Below are 17,742 nucleotides of genomic sequence, written 5' to 3' on the forward strand. Positions count from 1 at the left end.
CTCACTGGCCCTGGCAGGTGCCTGCTCCTGATCGAGCCCCGTGGTCAACAGAGGTGAGGGTCAGAGACAGAGGACCCATGAGAGGAAGAGATGGGTAAGATCTGGGGTGTAGGGTCAGCGATGGGGTGAAGATCGGGGCTGGGTGAGGCTTTGGGAAACTATTGGAAACTGGAAGGTGGTCAGGTCAGAAATGTGCTAGTGAACAGGTACTGTGAGCCAAGCACCCTGGGAGGGGTGGGAGGTGACAGGTAGTCAGGGCTGGGTGATGTGTATGCGCCAAGAGATATAAAACGATGCTTTTGTGTTTTGTTCACCTGTGCAAGACTGGCCATGTCCAAATACATGCCCCAGCCCCTGGCCCAGGGACCACGGCCATCAGAATGGTGGTGACCTTCCAGTACGGAAGGATCCGTAGAGAGAGGGCAGGCAAATCGTTGGGCTCAGTGGCCCAGGGGAGTCGCTTCACATCGGAGCCCTGCCCTCGGTGCTCTGCAGCCAAGTTTGTACAGTGGAGACGTTCACGCTATTAGTTCCTATCTCTCCCAGGAGGAGCAGTGGGCAGAGCTGACTGAGCACGTCTTTGGAGAAGATCGGTCTCCCAAGATCGGATGCCATCTGACTGCGAAAGAGTGTGCTTCTGTCTGAACTGCCAGGTGGCTTCACCAACACCTAGCAAGAGGGGTCTGGGCTCTCCAGGCCCTTTCTAGGCCGGGAGGATGCAGACGGGCTTTGGCAATTTACGGCGGAGTAACCACCCTCCGGGTTTAGGGGGCAGTCAGTGGCCCAGAGTTTCCTGGGATAAAACATGAAAGCAAAAGTGTCAAGGTCTAAGACTTCCAAGATTCCTTCTCAGGGCCTTGTGGATCCTTCTCTTAAGGAAGACTAGGTCTAGAGTTTTTAATAATTCCTTATTACCTTTGAAAGAATGGTAAGCCATGGGATAATTTTGATTATCTCGGGGTACCTACTGTCCTGAGCCTCCGCTTAGCTGTCCAGTGAGGAAAACACTTAACACTCTAAGCAGGCTGGTCATGAGGATGGGGTGACAGGATGAGCGACGTGAGCCTGTGGGTTATCTACACCACTGGGAATGCAGTCGTCATCCTCCCTGACATTTTTAGGAAGATCAGATCAATTATCTGCAGATGGGTCAGAACCATATATAGGAAACTATAAAATATACCCATCCTCTCCCAGTATCTAAATTCTGACCCTCACCCTCCCAAAACCTCCCCCCGCCCAAAGACAATTGATGATATTTTCTATGGCTGTTGAGGGACCAAGTGCCCTGGAGGAAAGACGTAGAATTTAATTGCACGTCTTAGAAAAGAAAGCCATGTTCTTATCTGGTAGATAAGCTCCTCATAAAAGGCCACAGTGGGGGCTGTGGTCCCCCGCTTGATCTTTACCCCTGCAGGTAACTCCTGGCAAAATACACTTTCCCTAAGTTGGAGACTGAAAGCCTGTGACTCTCAGGGTTAGTAGTCAGAGAAGTGTGGTGACTGTACCATACAGGGCCTGGATCCCTTTCACATCGTCCTTGGGCAGGTGAAATCCGTAGGGATGCTGGTACTTATAGGTCGGGTACATCAGTGCCGATGGGTCTGTGGAATGCGCCAGGCCCAGTGCGTGGCCAAATTCGTGAGCAGCTACGGTGAATAAGTTGAAACCTACACGGTGCGAGACAGAAAAATACAGCGTCAATGTGGGGATTTATTGTTAGGGCCTTCTGTCTTTACAGGAGAATTTATACCCCAATCCTAGTAGGAAACTCATTTGCCTTTCATAACCAGGTTATTCTGGTGCTGAGCTTTGCTGACGTTACCTATGTTTCCCCCTCGGCTGGACGGGGCTTCAGACTGGGAAAGGATGGAAATGTGATTCGGTCCATTTGGCTCCTTGTCAGCGACACTCAGTCGATGGGTGGAGGAGGGCCCAGTTAGAGCTCATGGCGGCAATGAGATCTAGATTTGGCCACGACTTCGGGGTAAGTTCCCTGCTGTGACAGCCTCCACCCCTTGTCATCCACACACGCTTCCCGAGGAAGACTTCCAATGACAGGCATCATATTCTGGAACCTTTCCACCCATCCCCAGCACACTTGTTAGGAGAGTACGACCCTCAGGTCCTTTCTGAGCACAGCCTGCTTGCCAGCACGAGTGAGAGACCGTAAGTGCGGTGCAAAGAGTGCTGTGGAGGGAGGGTTGAGGTTCCTCGACACCCCTCGCTTTGAGCGGGGCTCGGGAGAGTCTACGGCACACTTGGGGGTGGGGCGCTCCCCTTATGGTGTTCCCTTGTGGATTTTTGGCTTACTTGTTTTTCCTAGCCAGCCCCCCTACTTTAAGGGTGGCCTGGGACGTTGACCTCAAGGTTTCATGGTGGAGGCCCAGAAGAAGGTACAATAGTTTCCAGGTTATGGTCAATTGTGCATATATACCATTCATTCCCATAGTCCACTTCTCGGCATTGTCGAAATGCGTGTCCCCTCCCAGACCTTCTCCAGGTGCAAATGCATGGGCTAGGGTCCCTCGAGGCCCATCGAACGGATAGGAGTCCCCGTGGTCTAGACAGTTGGGGAGAGAGGTCAACAGAAGTTAGTCCTGCGGACGATTTTCGAAGCATATTTCACGTTACAGGGAACGGACAATACTGTTTTTACAGATTTTTTAAGTTTATTTATTTATTTAGAGAGAGACAGAGCATGAGCAGGGGAGGGGCAGAGAGAGAGGGAGACAGAGAATCCAAAGCAGGTTCCATGCTCTGAACTGTCAGCACAGAGCCTGATGTGGGGCTCGAACTCACGAGCCGTGACATCATGACCTGAGACGAAGTCAGATACTTAACCAACTGAGGTGCCCAGGCGCCCCTCACTGACAGTTTTTAATTTAAAAAGGAGGAAGAACAAAACGAGGCAATGTTGTAAAGCTACGTTCGTGGGTTTTGAGGATTTCAGCGGGAATACTTTGTTTTGTTAAAATCCAACAGAACAAAGCTCTGGTGTGCCGTTCGAGGGGTTCAGCACAGTGCGGGGACCTCAGACTGTGAGCCCCGAGGTCCCTGTTACATGGCAGCACGGCCCCCACCCAGCCTGTGTTTCACGGGAAAGAGCGCAGGCTTGCACGGTCAAGAGAGAAGCGGTCTCCAAAGCCGGCCTGAGCCACGTGGCCACGGTGGCCCTGCCGTCCAGGAGGAATGGGAGCCACCACGCACCCGGCCACACCCAGGGCCACCTCGGAGGGCTCACACCGGGGCCTGCTGACCTCCTCTCTCCTGGCTTCTGGGCGCGCCCACCCCAGGACAGCAGGTTAAACTTCAGGTGGAGACTTGAAGTCTCAGGGGCCCTTAGAAAGGGCAGGACACTTGGTCCCCTCTGCTGCTTGGAAGCCAACAAAGGGAAGGAATTTCGCGGCCTTTCCTTAATCTGCCCACTAGACACGCGGCTCTGGACAGGGCTCCCCGTGCAAGGTTATGCGTCCACTCCTTACCGGGGTGAGCAGGGTGGAGGCCTGGGGACCCCACAACGTGTGGACGGGACAGCAGCAGACCCCCTCCCCCACCACGCCCGGCCATTGCTGCAGGGAAGAAGAAGCGGTCAGGGTCACGGGGCGTGCGTGCCCTTCGGTGAGGATTCAAGGTGCAGGTTCCTGCTGTGTAGCAGACACCGTCAGGGGGTGGGGAGAGGTCAGGTGGCCCCCCCAGGCCAACAGGAAGCCAGATGGGACAGACTTTGTCTCTGATGCGGCCACGGCACAGCGGAAGCCGGTTGGGCTGAGTCTGCCGAACGGTCCGGGCCAGGATGACGAGCCCTCGCCGGGACCCCCCGGTTCTAGTCTCTGCCTGATGGCCGTCATCACTCTGCCATGACCTCGGCCTCCGCCCGTCTCACCCTGTGCAAGAGAGGACGGTGCCCACCCTTGCACTGAGGGTTGTAGGAGGAAACAGCTGGCTTCGCAGGCAGAGCCCAGGGACCCCCACGGTACCTCCGCTCTCGAAAGATATCATGATGTCCGCTTCTCCCGAAGTCACCCTGACGAAGGTCAGGGGGACAGCGCTGCCCCAGGCCTGCAAGGCCATCTCCACTGCCTTGTCCACGTCAGCGGCCGCCATGGATGGTGTGTACTTGGATATCCTGTGAAGACACAAGGAACGGGCCTTCCTTTCAGCAGACGCTCCTGGTGAAGAAGGGCGACCATTATGTGGAGGTCGGGGTGGGGCTGAGGATCGAGAGGCCGAACACGAATCTACCACTTGGGAATTTTTCTCCCAAACAATTCTTACTTTGCTTCTACCTTTGTTACATTACTAGGACGGGTGGGCAATTAGGAAAAGTTGAAGGGGGATGAGGGTCGAGATCCTGTGGTGCTGAGACAGGCTGGCTTTCACTGGGATCACATTACCCTTGATTTTAAAGATCAGAACCCGGTGCAATTTCACAGGGAGTCAGAAGCCCATTTTCCCCTAAGATGGTTTTAGCTGAGCAGGGCTTTTTCCCCCGACTGGACTGAACATTTTCAGTCGTGACAAGTAAAAACACGGAGCAAATTCATATTCAAAGGCTACTGGGATTTCCCCCTTTGGGGGGGAAGGTTTTTCTCTTGAAACCATACGCTATCTCAAAGAGGAAACACCAGCTTTAAGCAAGGGTGCTCACGTAGACTGAAAGAGGCTGCAGTCTTTCATTCAGGGCCGCTGCGACAGTGACTTCTGGAGGCAGAGAAGTGGAGGGCATTTGGGGCAAACAGCGGAGCCGTTGGCGGGCCTCCGGGACGCGGGGGCTGGGGCTTCCGACAGCAAGCAGAGGAAGGGGAGGAGGAAGGAGGTGCCCCCTGGGACCTCGGAGGGAGCCAGGGGCGCAGAGCGAGGAGACACCTCGGCGACAGCCACCCTGGGGAGCGGACCTCTGCCCTGCTTCCGTTCTCTGGTTCCTCGCCCCGTCCCGTGCGCACAGTCGGAGCCCAACAAATACTTGGTAAGCTCAGGAAGTGCTGAGTCAAAGCTAGTGGTTTTCAAGGGCTTCTGGGTGCTGGTCAAATGTCAGCACCTGTGATAACCACCTGAGAGGCTGGGTCGAGATACACAGCTGTGAGCGTAAACGCGCATTTCGGCAAGTATCCTGGGTGTTCTGACGCGGGTGGGACTGTCCCAGCCAGAAAGCAGCGGGGCTGATCCTGGGGGTCCGAAGGGAAGGGGCGGGGTCCCACAGGGAGCCCGCATGCAGGTGGCCATCCGCCCTGGAGAGGCGGGAGCACGGAACCCTCTCGCAGGGATGGACAGAGGCGCCCTGACAAGAGTCCGCACCTGAAGACCGCTGAGGCAGTAGAGGTCACGGTCAGACTCTGCGAGCACCTGCTTCGTGCGGGCCACGGCCCTGAGCCTACCTGACCTTCACAACGACCTGCGGAGATAAGGATGAGGATCCGCATCGTGTGATCGGTCGGGATCCGAGCCCAGTCTGGCTCCAAGATGTACACACATAAGCACCAAGCTGCGTCTCCTGTTTTAACCCCGTGGTTACTAGCAGTTATTCTGAGATCCAGTGGCTACGTAGAGTACTGAGATGCCTCTGTGCTTTCTCTTCCTTCCCTCCTTCTCTCGCTCTCCTTTTGCGGAGGGCGGGGAGGGGGGGCTGTCCGAGGAATAGTATCACAATATTCTTTTTTTTTTTTAATTTTTTTTTCAACGTTTATTTATTTTTGGGACAGAGAGAGACAGAGCATGAACGGGGGAGGGGCAGAGAGAGAGGGAGACACAGAATCGGAAACAGGCTCCAGGCTCCGAGCCATCAGCCCAGAGCCTGACGTGGGGCTCGAACTCACAGACCGCGAGATCGTGACCTGGCTGAAGTCGGACGCTTAACCGACTGCGCCACCCAGGCGCCCCAGTATCACAATATTCTACGTCTCGCAGCTTCCAACTAGCATTGATTCCGTGTCTTGGCCGTGCTTAGTCACAGTTCTGTGACGCAGCTAAATGTTGGAAAGACTTCCTGGGTTTATACACAATTTTCCCATCTTGCCCCCCGTACCCCCCCCCCCCCACCGCCCCCCACACACTTGGGAGTTCTTGCCCTCGCTTTTGGATTTTGAGGCTTTCCCGGACCGCGGCAGGGGAACATTTGTGTTCAGAGTGTCACCTTATGGACTCAGTCTCCCAGCCGCCAACAGGTGGCCCAGAGGAGCCTCTGGGCTCGCGGGTACAGGTCCTCCCTTGACCCTAGGGACCCGGGGACTGGGTGTGGCCGTTACAAGCCACCCACTGGCCGCCCCCACAGGTATCCTTGGCGAGAGATGAGCAGCAGCCCTTCAGATACAAACGTGAACGACCGTGTGAGCACAGAGAGTGGGAAGGTGTCGTGATCAGAAACCAATGTTTTGGTCACCTTGGCTTTTTCCATATAACGTACACAAAGTAATATATGATAATTTGTGCATACATATAATTGAATTGTAGGTTTGTAGGGCTTACTTCTTTTTAATGTTTATTTATTTTTGAGAGAGAGAGAGAGAGGGAGGGAGGGAGACACAGAAGGTGAAGCAGGCTCCAGGCTCTGAGCTGTCAGCACAGAGTCCGACGCGGGGCTCGAACCCGTGACTGGTGAAATCATGACCTGAGCCGAAATCAGACACTCAGTTGAATGAGCCACTCAGGTGCCCCTGTAGGGCTTACTTTTTAGTAATGGCTGTGTTTTGGGGCACCTGGGTGGCTCAGTCAGTTAAGAGTCTGACTCTTGATTTTGGTTCAGGTCATGATCTCACGGTTCCATGAATGAGTCCCACATCGGGCTCCATACCGATGGTGTGGAGTTTGTTTGGGATTCTCTCTCTCTCTCTCTCTCTCTCTCTCTCTCTCAAAATAAATAAATAAACTTAAAAAAAAACCGCTGTGTTTAGCACCTGGCTTACAGGGTTCCTGGGCTGTAAAACTCCTCAGAGCGTCAGGGGCTTCTGTGAGCCCTGTGCGGACTGTTTTAACAGTCCGGCCTTGCCCCATCCCCAGGCATCGACTAAATGTGCTCGTCCTAAGAACAAAGTCTGGCTCCAAGCCGGGCCTGGCTCTCCGCTGCCCTGGGCACCTGCCCACCGGGCCGCCCCACTGCGCGCCCCTGTCTGTCACGACTCCTCTAGCACTTGGGAAATCCTCACCGTTGGTGAGGCCTGGGCAAAAATGCAGGTGCGGGCCCAGGCGGGCAGCGGTATCTGCCTGCCTCTGAGCTACCCTAGGGTGGAGGGGCCCCCCAGGAAGGAGGTCTGCTGTCCCCCCCCGACCTGGGTCCCTGTGCTCCCAGCAGCTGCTCCCAGAGTTCTCCGCTAGACCTGCAGCCACGATGGTCTGTTGGCTTTTGTGTCTCCCCCAAATGACTTTGAGTTCCCTGAGGTCGGGAAGGTGGTCTAGTCATCTCTGTATCTCCAAAACTGAATGCCTGTAGTAGGCACTTACTAAACCATCAATAAATTATTTTTGCAGTTGATAAAAAGTTACTTTTTAATAGGTGAGTTTTATTGCTTCCCTCTGATTGAGGAAACTGTTTTAAGAAAACTGGTTGGTACCGTCAGGTTATTAATCCTAGATTAGATTATTCTTCTTCAAAGACAAGTGTGTTGTCTCTTACCGATAAAATTATTGTAATGTCTAAAATGGCCAGTCATCACGATAATCCTGAGGTCATAGTTTGTAGTAAATCCTTCACTGTGACTGTCTAAAATCAGCCCTAAAAAGTCTTCCTTAGGATTGTGATGAGCCACGATTTTATACAGATCAGAAGGAAGATGTTTCAAAATGAGAAGAGAAGAGAAGAGAAGAGAAGGGAAGAGAAGGGAAGGAAAAGGAAAAGAAAAGAGAAAAGGAAAGGAAAAGAAAAGAAAAAGAAAAGAGAAAAGGAAAGGGAAGAAAAGAGAAAAGAAAAGGAAAAGAAAAAAATAAAAGGAAAGAAAAGAAAGGAAAGAAAAGGAAAAGAAAAAAGAAAAGGAAAGAAAAGGACAAGAAAGAAAAGAAAGAAAGGAAAAGAAAAGGGAAAGGAAAGGAATGAAAAAAATAAAAGGAAAGAAAACAAGAGGAAAGAAAAGAGAAAAGGAAAGAAAACAGAAAAGGGAAGAAAAAAGGAAGGAAAAGAGAAAAGGAAAGAAAGGAAAAGAAAAGGAAAGAAAACAAAAGAAAGAAAAAGAAAGGAAAAGAAAAGAAAAAAAGAAAAGAAAAGGAAAGGAAAAGGCAAGAGAAAAGGAAAGGAAAGAAAAGAAAAAATAAAGGAAAAGGAAAGGAAAGGAAAAGGAAAAGGAAAGGAAAGAAAAGAAAGCACGGACAGGAGAAGAGGGGTGCTTCTCTCTGACCTGGAAGGACTCCATCTCATTACCTGTAGGTCAAAGTATTTTTTTTCCACTTGGGTTCACCTGGGAAGAGGCGGTAGTTTGCCACGTCGGGAACTCCGCATCGGGGCCTCTTGATCACGTCCATCGTGGACCGGTCCAACTTGCCCGTGACTCGGAGGCCGAAGAAGGCTTGCAGCTCCTTGATCTTCTTGACCAGGGAACTGGCTCCTCGCGCGGCCATCTCACCGAGCTGGTGGCCTCCCTTCCTGGTGTAATACTTGTCAAGATAGGCCTGGAACAGATAGGCAGGCGGACACGTCTGTGCACCGTCTCCAGGAGAGACTCATGCTCAGGTTAGGAGGGGACCGTTTCTCCACAAGTGGCATGCAGTGTGGAGGGCGTACTCCCGCCTTGAAAAGAATTAGGTACATTCTCATGGATAAAGCTTTGATGGACGTATGCCGCGTTACTAATATTAATTACGTTTGCGTAGCTGGGATTGGAGATTTTCTCCTTTTACCCACTTATCTTTCATAGTTTTCCTATAAGGACTAATTATTTTAAGAGGAAAACATAGAGGCTCCTGGGTGGCTCAGTCCGTTAAACGTCCGACTCTTGATCTTGGCTCAGGTCATGATCTCACAGTTCCTGAGTTTGAGTCCCCCATTAAGTTTTGCACTAATAGTGTGGAACCTGCTTGGGGTTCTCTCTCTCTCTCTTTCTCTCTCTCTCTCCTCTCTCTCCATCTCTGCCCCTCCCGAACTCATGCTCTCTCTCAAGATAAATAAATAAACTTCAAGAGGAAACAACAATAGAAGGAAATAATGTGAACATTTTCCCCAGGGATCGTTTGTCATTGAAATCTCCACCCAATTTGCAAAATCCAAGACTATTCTCTGGGAGGTGGCTATTGGTGTCATGTTTTCATCAAACATTATGCACGATCAGTGTGTTTCTACACACAGAGGCCTTGCAGTCCAACCTGACATCCCACACAACGTCAGACAATCTGTTTCTCCGGTGGCTTTTCATTGTTAGGTCTGTGAACCTGTTCTCCGGGGCCAGGCTTCCAGGACTGTCTCTGTCTCCCACACCACCACCACCCCCCACCACCGCCGCTCCCTGCCCTCCCTCCCCACCCCCGCAAGTAAAATTAGCCTTAAAGTATTTTATTTGCACATTAAAGGTTAAAACCTCTACATTTATCATTCAAAACTCTTCTGGAACTCCTGGGTGGAGTGAGATGGCATCATGTAAATGCAGGACCGGAGTTGGACGCTGGTCCAGGATTTCAACGACCCACCTTATTGCAGGGAGACCCCGAGCAGCTGAAGATTTCAGTGTGTGTTGCATTAGATGCAAAATTTTATATTTACATTTTATGCATGAGGTATTTATTTACTGCCTATGAATATTTACGTATCGCATTACTTTAGATTCCGTATAAATTATGTATATGATTTCTGCTCTATCTACATGTCTATATATGTGAATACTAAAACATTGAAAGCAACCTTAATGTCTAACAATAGGGGTTTTGTTGGCTATATTTTTATATATTCATGTGAAGCAATACTAGGCCTCTAAGATCACATTTTTGAAAAATATTTAGTGGCATGGAGTAATGCACTCAGTATAATGACAATATACTGAGAAAAGCCTAGGTGAAGTCTTTATACAGATTATAATCATAATTCCCCAAACAAACCAAACCATATATACGTGTACATATTATACTCATGTTTGTTATATACGTATAGTAACAGAAGGTTAATGTGCAAATTAACATTGAAAATTGGTATCGATTGACGTATTGATAGTTACTACATGCATATAACTTATAATGAGCACGAGTGACATAAATAACGGAAAGAAATATATCTGAATATCAATCTTGTTTACCTCTGGGTTGTAATACCAAGGGTGGCAACTTATTTTTCATCCTTTCCTATATCCCAAGGTTTCCTGCTGTGAATGCAGACTGTAATTGTTTTTTTTTTTTTAATGTTTATTTATTTTTGAGAGAGAGAGAGAGAGACAGAGCATGAGCGGGGGGAGGGGCAGAGAGAGAGGGAGACACAGAATCCGAAGCAGGCTCCAGGCTCCGAACTGTCAGCACAGAGCCCGACGCGGGGCTCGAACTCACAAACTGTGATTGTCATGACCTGAGCCGAAGTCGGGCGCTTAACAGTCGGAGCCACCCAGGTGCCCCATCCTTGTGAGATTCTTAATGAGGCAAAGACCCAAAAGGAGAAGAAGGGGGTTAGCTTGGAGCCCCCAGCCCTGGAGCCCAGGCGAGCCCTGAAACAAAGGTGTGACCATCTTGTTTCATTTCCATCTCTGGGTAGGCCATCATAAGTAAGCATTTTATGTCCTTCTTTCTGATCTTTTTGGCAGATAATGGTTCTCCGAGCCATTCCTCTTGGCTCAGGTTGATGCTGTGACAACACGACGCTCACGCCAAGTCTAGATTAGGCTCTTCCAGGGGTAAGCTCTGTGCAGGAGACCAGACACTCTATGTTTTCTGAGACAGTTTTGAATTCAAATAGTTTGTTCCCATGTTAGGTTATGTGTGAGTCTTACACTCTGGGTTCTAATTTTGGTTTACAAAATACAGTCATAGAAGGGAAGATGGATTAAGTTGGAAAGAGGTTGATGGGGCGCCTGGGTGGCTCAGTCGGTTGAGCGTCCGACTTCGGCTCATGTCACGATCTCACGGTTTGTGGGTTCGAGTGCCGCACCGGGCTCTGTGCTGACAGCTTGGAGTCTGGGGCCTGCTTCGGATTCTGTGTCTCCCTCTCTCTCTGCCCCTCCCCTGCTCACACTCTGTCTCTCTCTCAAAAATAAAGACTAAAAAAAAAAAGTTGGAAAGAGGTTTAGAACTACGCTTACAGGATAAGCCATGTTTGTGAAGAGAAAGGTGTGCAGAATGATGCACACACAGATAGGTCCTCATAAGCCAGGACTAGGCTGACGAAGAGAGGGGTGGCCAAAAACTCAGTAATCAAGAAAAATAATATGGAGTGCCACATTTAACAATCAAAATTAATGCAAAAAATCCATGATGAACAAAATATCAATATTTTAACTAAGACGAGGTCCAATCCTGCCTCATTCGCTCATCCTAATCCCAGCCCTGAGTCACAGCAAAGTGTTTTGAAAAATATAGATGAAGGGGTGAGCAGTGGTTTTATCTTAGTGATGGAATTGACTTTTTTCATTATCTGTGTTGGATAATATTTCTTTTCTTTTTTGTTTTTGCTTTTTAAAAATTGTTTATTTATTTTGAGAGAGAGAGAGCCAGGGAGCAGGGGAGAGGGAGAGAGAGAATCCTAAGCAGGCTCTGTGCTGTAAGTGCAGAGCCTGACATGGGGCTCAATCCCACGAATCGTGCGATCATGACCTGAGCCAAAACCAAGAGTCGGACACCTAACAGAGCCACTCAAGTGGCCCCGTTTTATAATTTTTCTACTGTGAACATATACAATTTATACAATGTTTTTTTTTCTTATAAATACACAGAAGATGCTAGATCTTTAGCTCAAAAGGTTTAAGTCCGATCATAAACAACAGTATTAAAACAGTACTCGACACGGTCCTAGGCTCAGAGGAGATGTTCAGTTAATATTTGGGCTCTTTTTCTCTAGGTAAAATACGCATTTTTGCTTCTTTGAAGAATTATCAGATGTCCCGAGGGCCTAAATCATTCTGGAAACTTTCTTGTCAAAGTTATTGACAAGGTTTTAGCATCTTTTCAGAGTCAAAACATTCGGGGAGGCACTTAGATGTGCACTTAGAATTGCATTTGTGTTAATCCGAACCCTTGGGTGAGGTTGGCCCTGGTCAAGGATTTTAGGCACCCCCGGAAGTGTCCTATTTGCTCCCCACCTTTTCCCCTCCCCTGTTGTTAAAATTACAGAATTTTAAGGTTGGCTTTTGGGTGGTCTCTCTCTGCTTCTCTTTCAGTGTTTGAAAGAATAAGATAATGGAGGCCTAGAGGGTCAGTCCTGGCAAGCCAGTGGCCCAGGTCCACTCTCTGCCCCCAGCTCTTTGTTCAGTGCACTTTCCTGGCATCCTTCTAGAGAATCAAGAACTTAAAAAACTCAGAGTCAAGTGTGCTTCAAAACAAGGTAAAGTTCTAGATACGGTTTCTTCAGCATTTCTTGTGTTGTGGCTAAGCCACAGAACGGGAATTGTGAGGACTTCTGATGCTGTGTGAGGACTCCTAGGTTGCATATAATCTACGGGCCCAATTAAATACGTTATAACTCACTTACATTCTGGAATATTTGTAACTCTTGAAGGTGATGTTTAGGAAAACAGCATAAAAATAAAAATTTTCTTATGATACAATAATCAGTAATAAAGGTAGGAACCAAATATAAAAATTAGAGTATCTCTTCGTGCACAGAAAGTAAAGTGGTATTAAAATCACCTGAATTTAACATCTGTATTTGAAAGGTTTCAATTTCAATTTTTTATTTTCTTTAATTATGAGTTTATAATAATGTGATAATGAAACATATTATTTTTAAGGACAACTTAACAACCTGTTGTTGTTTGAAGCGTTGTATTGATATTAGTGATTTTTAAAAAAACAAACAAAAATACAATAAAACTTTGGTTTAAGAGACTAAGCATTTTATCATTCCATCATTTTCATAGCCTTTATGCTCATCAGCAAAGCAGAATTTAAAGAGTTATGAGAGGGCGTCAAGTAAGTCACCTAAACCCTCGTTCATTTTTTCAAGTGCAGGTTATCGGACTCATGGGTTTGCAGGAAGCATCTGGCATTTGGAAATTTGGCTGGTCTGGTGTTTCCGGGCACAAGAGACCGTCCGTTGTCTCTGAACAAGTGGTCTGGGGAGAAGAGAGCCACGCGGAAGCTAATTATCCTGACCCGGTTCACAGGCACCCCCTGGTCCGCTGGCCACCGGCTACGGGACTCGGCCAGTCCCACTGTGTGCCCTCTCCCGGCTCCCGCCACCAGCCTGGCGTGGCGGCCAGGCTCCTTCACCCCCAGACAGTCATGTGACTGGCTCCTTCTTAGAGTTCAGTTCACCTTGAGAGCCACCTCCTCACAGAAGCCTTCCGGGACTACTCAGTGACGATGTCCCCCGCCGCCCCGGTCACTACCATCCTGACTCCTTCCGCCCTCAGGATCACTTATCACTTTGAAATAACCTTGGGCGCTTGTTGACTGACCACTTGCTGATCTTCTCCCAGCGCCCTCCCCTCCCCCATCCCCACTGTCCCCACGTAAGTGCCCTAGGCCCAAGGATTTGACTTGTTTTGTTCGCTGGTGTTTCTCGAGTGCTCGGAACAGACCCTGGCCTACAGCACACGGTAAGCTGTCGGTAAGTGATCGTTGAACAGATGAGCTTACGCTGCATGCTTCTGTAGTATTTCATCCGTTGTATCGTGAGGCTGCCAAAGCTGTTATGTGTAGAAGCCCCCCCTCTCCACAGGGGATACGTCCCCAAGCCCCCAGTGGGGGCCCGAGGCTTCAGGTAGATCTGAACCCTATATAAACACTTTTTCCTGCACGCACATACCTATGAGAAAGCTTGATTTATAAATTAGGCACAGTGACAGATTGACAACAGATACTAATAACAGCGTAGAACAATTACAACGATATAGTGTCATAAAAATTATGTGAGTGTGGGCTCTCTCTCAAAATATCCTACTGTTCTGTACTCACACTCTTGTGATAATGTAAGGTGACGGAATGCAGCGAGGTGAATGGCGTAGGCGCTGTGACATGGCGGGTGAGCCACGTAGGCGCTGTGACGCGGTGTTAGGCTACCGATGACCCTTCTGATATGTCAGAAGGAGGATCATCGATTTCCCCACCATGAATGACTGTGGGTAACTGAAACCGTGCAAAGAAATAAGGAGTGACTGCTCTATTTCTATAAACTCTAAGGGGGAGGGGATTAATTCTTTTTAGTCACTGGGATCCACTTGAAAGGTTTGCCCAGATCATTTTTTTTTTAAGTTTCTTTCTATTTAATTTGAAAAAGATACAGAGAGCGAGCAGGGGAGGGGCAGAGAGAGAGAGAGAGAGAGAGAGAGAATCCCAAGCAGGCTCCGTGCTATCAGCACAGAGCTTGATGCAGGGCTTGAACCCACGAACCACGAGATCACGACTTGAGCCAACATCAAGAGTCAGCTGCTTTGACTGAGCCCCCCCCCCGGTGAGTCTTGCCCAGATCATTCTAGCCTGCTAAGGAGTGACGGTTTGTTCCTGCCCCTAGTTGGTGACGGGGCCTGCTGTAGGCAGAAGAAGGCGCTGCCTGGGTCCCTGGTCCTAGTCTGAAGGTCCTCTGAAAGGGAGAAGTGAGGGATCCCCAGCATCCCAAGGCCACTTCACTCTTCCCCAAGACCCATTGTAAGCGTATCTTTTCCCGAGACTTTCCGGTCTTCTCCCTGTGTACACCGCTCAGGGTTAGCTGGTTTCTTCTGCGAAGGGCCGATGGGCAACGTTTTCGGTTCTGCCACACCTCGCCATCGTGGTCCAGAAGCCGTAGGCGAGAAGCAGACAGAAGGCCAGGGACCGTTTGGCCTGATGACCCTCGTTTGTTGGGACCAGGGCTACCATCACAGTCTTTGGCTCCCTCAGATCCATTCTGGCCTCTGCGTGACTCTTCTTCCGAGGCCACAAACACTCTGTGGTTCCTCAAAGTGGCATGACGAGTGCTGAGGGGACATTGCATGTGGGGGGAAGGGACCCAAAGCCAGCCGGCACCGGTGAAACATGATTTGAAATAGACCCTGCAATGCTGAGACACGTTCTCTTGAAATGAGTTTACGTAACAGTGGGCTCACGTCTCGCGGAGCTGAATGTAACTGCTCTGTGCTTGGCATTCACGACGCTGTTCATAAGCAGGGCTGAGAGTGAAAATATTGACTAGTTAGCTCGCTAATCAGAAGGCACGGGTGGTGCACACAGTCGGTGAGGCCACACGGGTGCGGGTGTGCAAACCATTTCCTCAGTGCCCCCACCAGCGCGGTGCAGGGGTGCAGCCTGGCGGGTCGGAAGGCAACCTGGAGGCAGGGCTGGGAATCCCGGACGTGCTATCACTTGACAGACCGTTGAAAGAGCGCCTTTCACACAGACACGTCTCATTTGCACACCTGTCACTAACGTTGGGAGTCCCATCCTTACAGATTATTCCCCCCCAAGATTTTATCTTTAAGGAATCTCTACCCACAACGTGGGGCTCGAACCCACAGCCCCGAGTTCAAGAGTCGCACGCCCCACCGACTAGGTGCCCCTAGGATGTTTCTTTAGGTTAAAGATCATCACCTTCCGTTACATGCAAAAACCACTTGGAAGCAACTAGACATGAATCGCTTTGAGTCACATGATCATTGCAAAAATTCTACCGTGCATCATTTGTATCGCATCCTCTCCAACCAGTTGAGAGAAGTCTTCCAAGAAGAAAATACAGAAAGCGTGTGTCAATAAGGTACTCGGGGAGTACGCTTTAGAGAGGAAAGGCTCGCAAGCGAGGAGCAGTAGACACCCAGGAAAAACTCGGCTCACTTTAGATTTTGATCCAGCTTTCCCTGAAGGAAGAGCTGTTTTCTAGCATGTGGACGCAAGAAATCTTTTTGAGGTGACTGCCAGGAAACCCAGCACTAAGTTCACAGCCCACCTCTAGTGCACAAAACTTGCACCTCGGTTTTTATTTTTCTGTCCCTGTTTTCCTCCTACGTTTTCCCTCGAACACCTGGTCTTTCAGCATCGCATGCGTTTTGGTAAGCCGCTTCACTTCTGTGGGACACCAGCCACCTGGCTCTCCCTTTGCTTAGTCCTGCAGCACATACCCCGAACGCGCCCTAGACAGCAACCTTCGCCGTATGGGAGGCGGTGTCCGTTAGACTCTACCGGACTCACAAGACGATGGCGGAACAGTAACAGATTTTTCCTTGTTTTCTCGTTACACCCTTTCAGGTTTTCCGGGGTGGAGGCGGGAAGGGGAAGGCGCGCAAAGACTCACAAACCTGTGCCAGGTGGTAGTTGTTTCTTGAGGTCCTGGGGGTGGCTGCAGGTGGGGAGGGGGCTGCGGTGGAGAACTTCAGAGCCGTGACGAGGAGCACAGCAAGGCCAGACGCGGGGAGCACCTTCATCTCCTTGGGGCGGCTCGGCAGTTATATCAGTCCCGGGGAAGGCAGACTGCGCGTTTGCACTTCGACCTTGAGCAGCTTTTATAGCGTCCACCGGGTCTGGGCCCTCGGAGCGAGGATGACTCATGTCTCAAAAGGTAATTATAGAGCTCATTTCTCTCCCTGATGATGGGGTAACACACCGGGACTCGGGAGTCGGGGAAAGCTTCGTTCTTTGTGATTTACCGAGTCGCGAAAGGAGAAAGACAGTCGGATTGAATGAAGTTTGTCAGCTGCTTACATAAATTGGGGTAAACTGGATTAATTTTAACCCAACTCAATGGAAACATTTGATGGGCCTCAGTGAGGGGGGCCTTTTTCCACTCTGATGGCAGAAGAAGTCAGGGATTCGAACACAGTTTAATTTGTCCTCAGTAATTCTGCCCCCCGCCCCTCAAAACTCGATCCAGTCACCTGCCTCTTCCGCATTCAGATTTCTCAGTAACGAACTCTGTTCGTGATGACGGTTCTGGGCATGTAGGACCCTGAATCATCAAGGAAACGTTACATTATACGGTGCTGACTTAGGCTGGAAAGTAGACTGAGCTGTTTGAAAACTCTTGAATAAGTTGATGCATGAGATCTATATTAGCTCACCGGAACACTGGACAGAAGTACCCGTTCTCTGTGCACTCTGGTTACCTGGGCTCGTACTCTCTTTCCCGGCTCTGATTTAGATGTCGGTCTGGAGACGGCGTGGAGAAATGGGTTTCCTGGCGCAGAAAGCACTTTGGCATCAAAGTGAGACTCAATCTTGAGACACTTCCTAGCTGTGTGAGTTTGGGCATGTTGTCTAACCTCTCTGAACTTTGGTTTGTTTCCATCTGCAGAAGACTGACAGTACTGGTGTAAGCTCAGCGTTCTAGGAGAGGCACAGCACACAGCGTGCTGTCTGATGGCCACTTGGCATCCAGGACGCGTGGACCCAAATCCCAGGCTGACACCTGTCCACGTGACTTGGAGCAAGTTACTCAATCTCTTTCTGTGGCATTTTCATCTATAAAATGGGGGGGGGGACGAGATCTACTTTGTTGGATTGTCACAAAGGAGAAAACCAGGTCAAGAGGAAGCCCTTCGCAGAGTGCCCAGGGGACATCAGGTCCTACAAAGTAATGTTTGACTCATCTCTCTGCTTTGGGGCCAGGCACCTGGAAGCTTTGAACAAATGGATGAATGGATGACTCCATCGGTGATTCCCAAAGTGTGGCTCCTGGGCCAGTAGCATCCATGTCACCCGGAAACTTGCTGGAAATGCCACCTTGCT

General features: G+C 49.7%; 1 protein-coding gene across 1 annotated transcript in view; it reads right to left on the reverse strand.

Annotated features, from left to right (window-relative positions):
• Window positions 1-16,442, reverse strand: part of MMP20 (matrix metallopeptidase 20) — a 50,262-nt gene extending 33,820 nt beyond the window's left edge. Inside the window, exons 1-5 of the mRNA XM_047071305.1 lie at window positions 16,317-16,442; window positions 8,348-8,595; window positions 3,981-4,129; window positions 2,438-2,563; window positions 1,509-1,670 (exon numbers count right to left, since the gene is read on the reverse strand). Coding sequence (XP_046927261.1) covers window positions 1,509-1,670; window positions 2,438-2,563; window positions 3,981-4,129; window positions 8,348-8,595; window positions 16,317-16,442 — 811 coding nt within the window. The remainder of the gene's footprint in view (window positions 1-1,508; window positions 1,671-2,437; window positions 2,564-3,980; window positions 4,130-8,347; window positions 8,596-16,316) is intronic.
• Window positions 16,443-17,742: the final 1,300 nt, after the last annotated feature.

Source organism: Lynx rufus, unplaced genomic scaffold (assembly GCF_022079265.1).
Source record: "Lynx rufus isolate CCGP_SWC_20201006 ecotype Redwood Valley unplaced genomic scaffold, mLynRuf1.p SCAF_9, whole genome shotgun sequence".
Taxonomy (NCBI): Eukaryota; Metazoa; Chordata; class Mammalia; order Carnivora; family Felidae; genus Lynx; species Lynx rufus.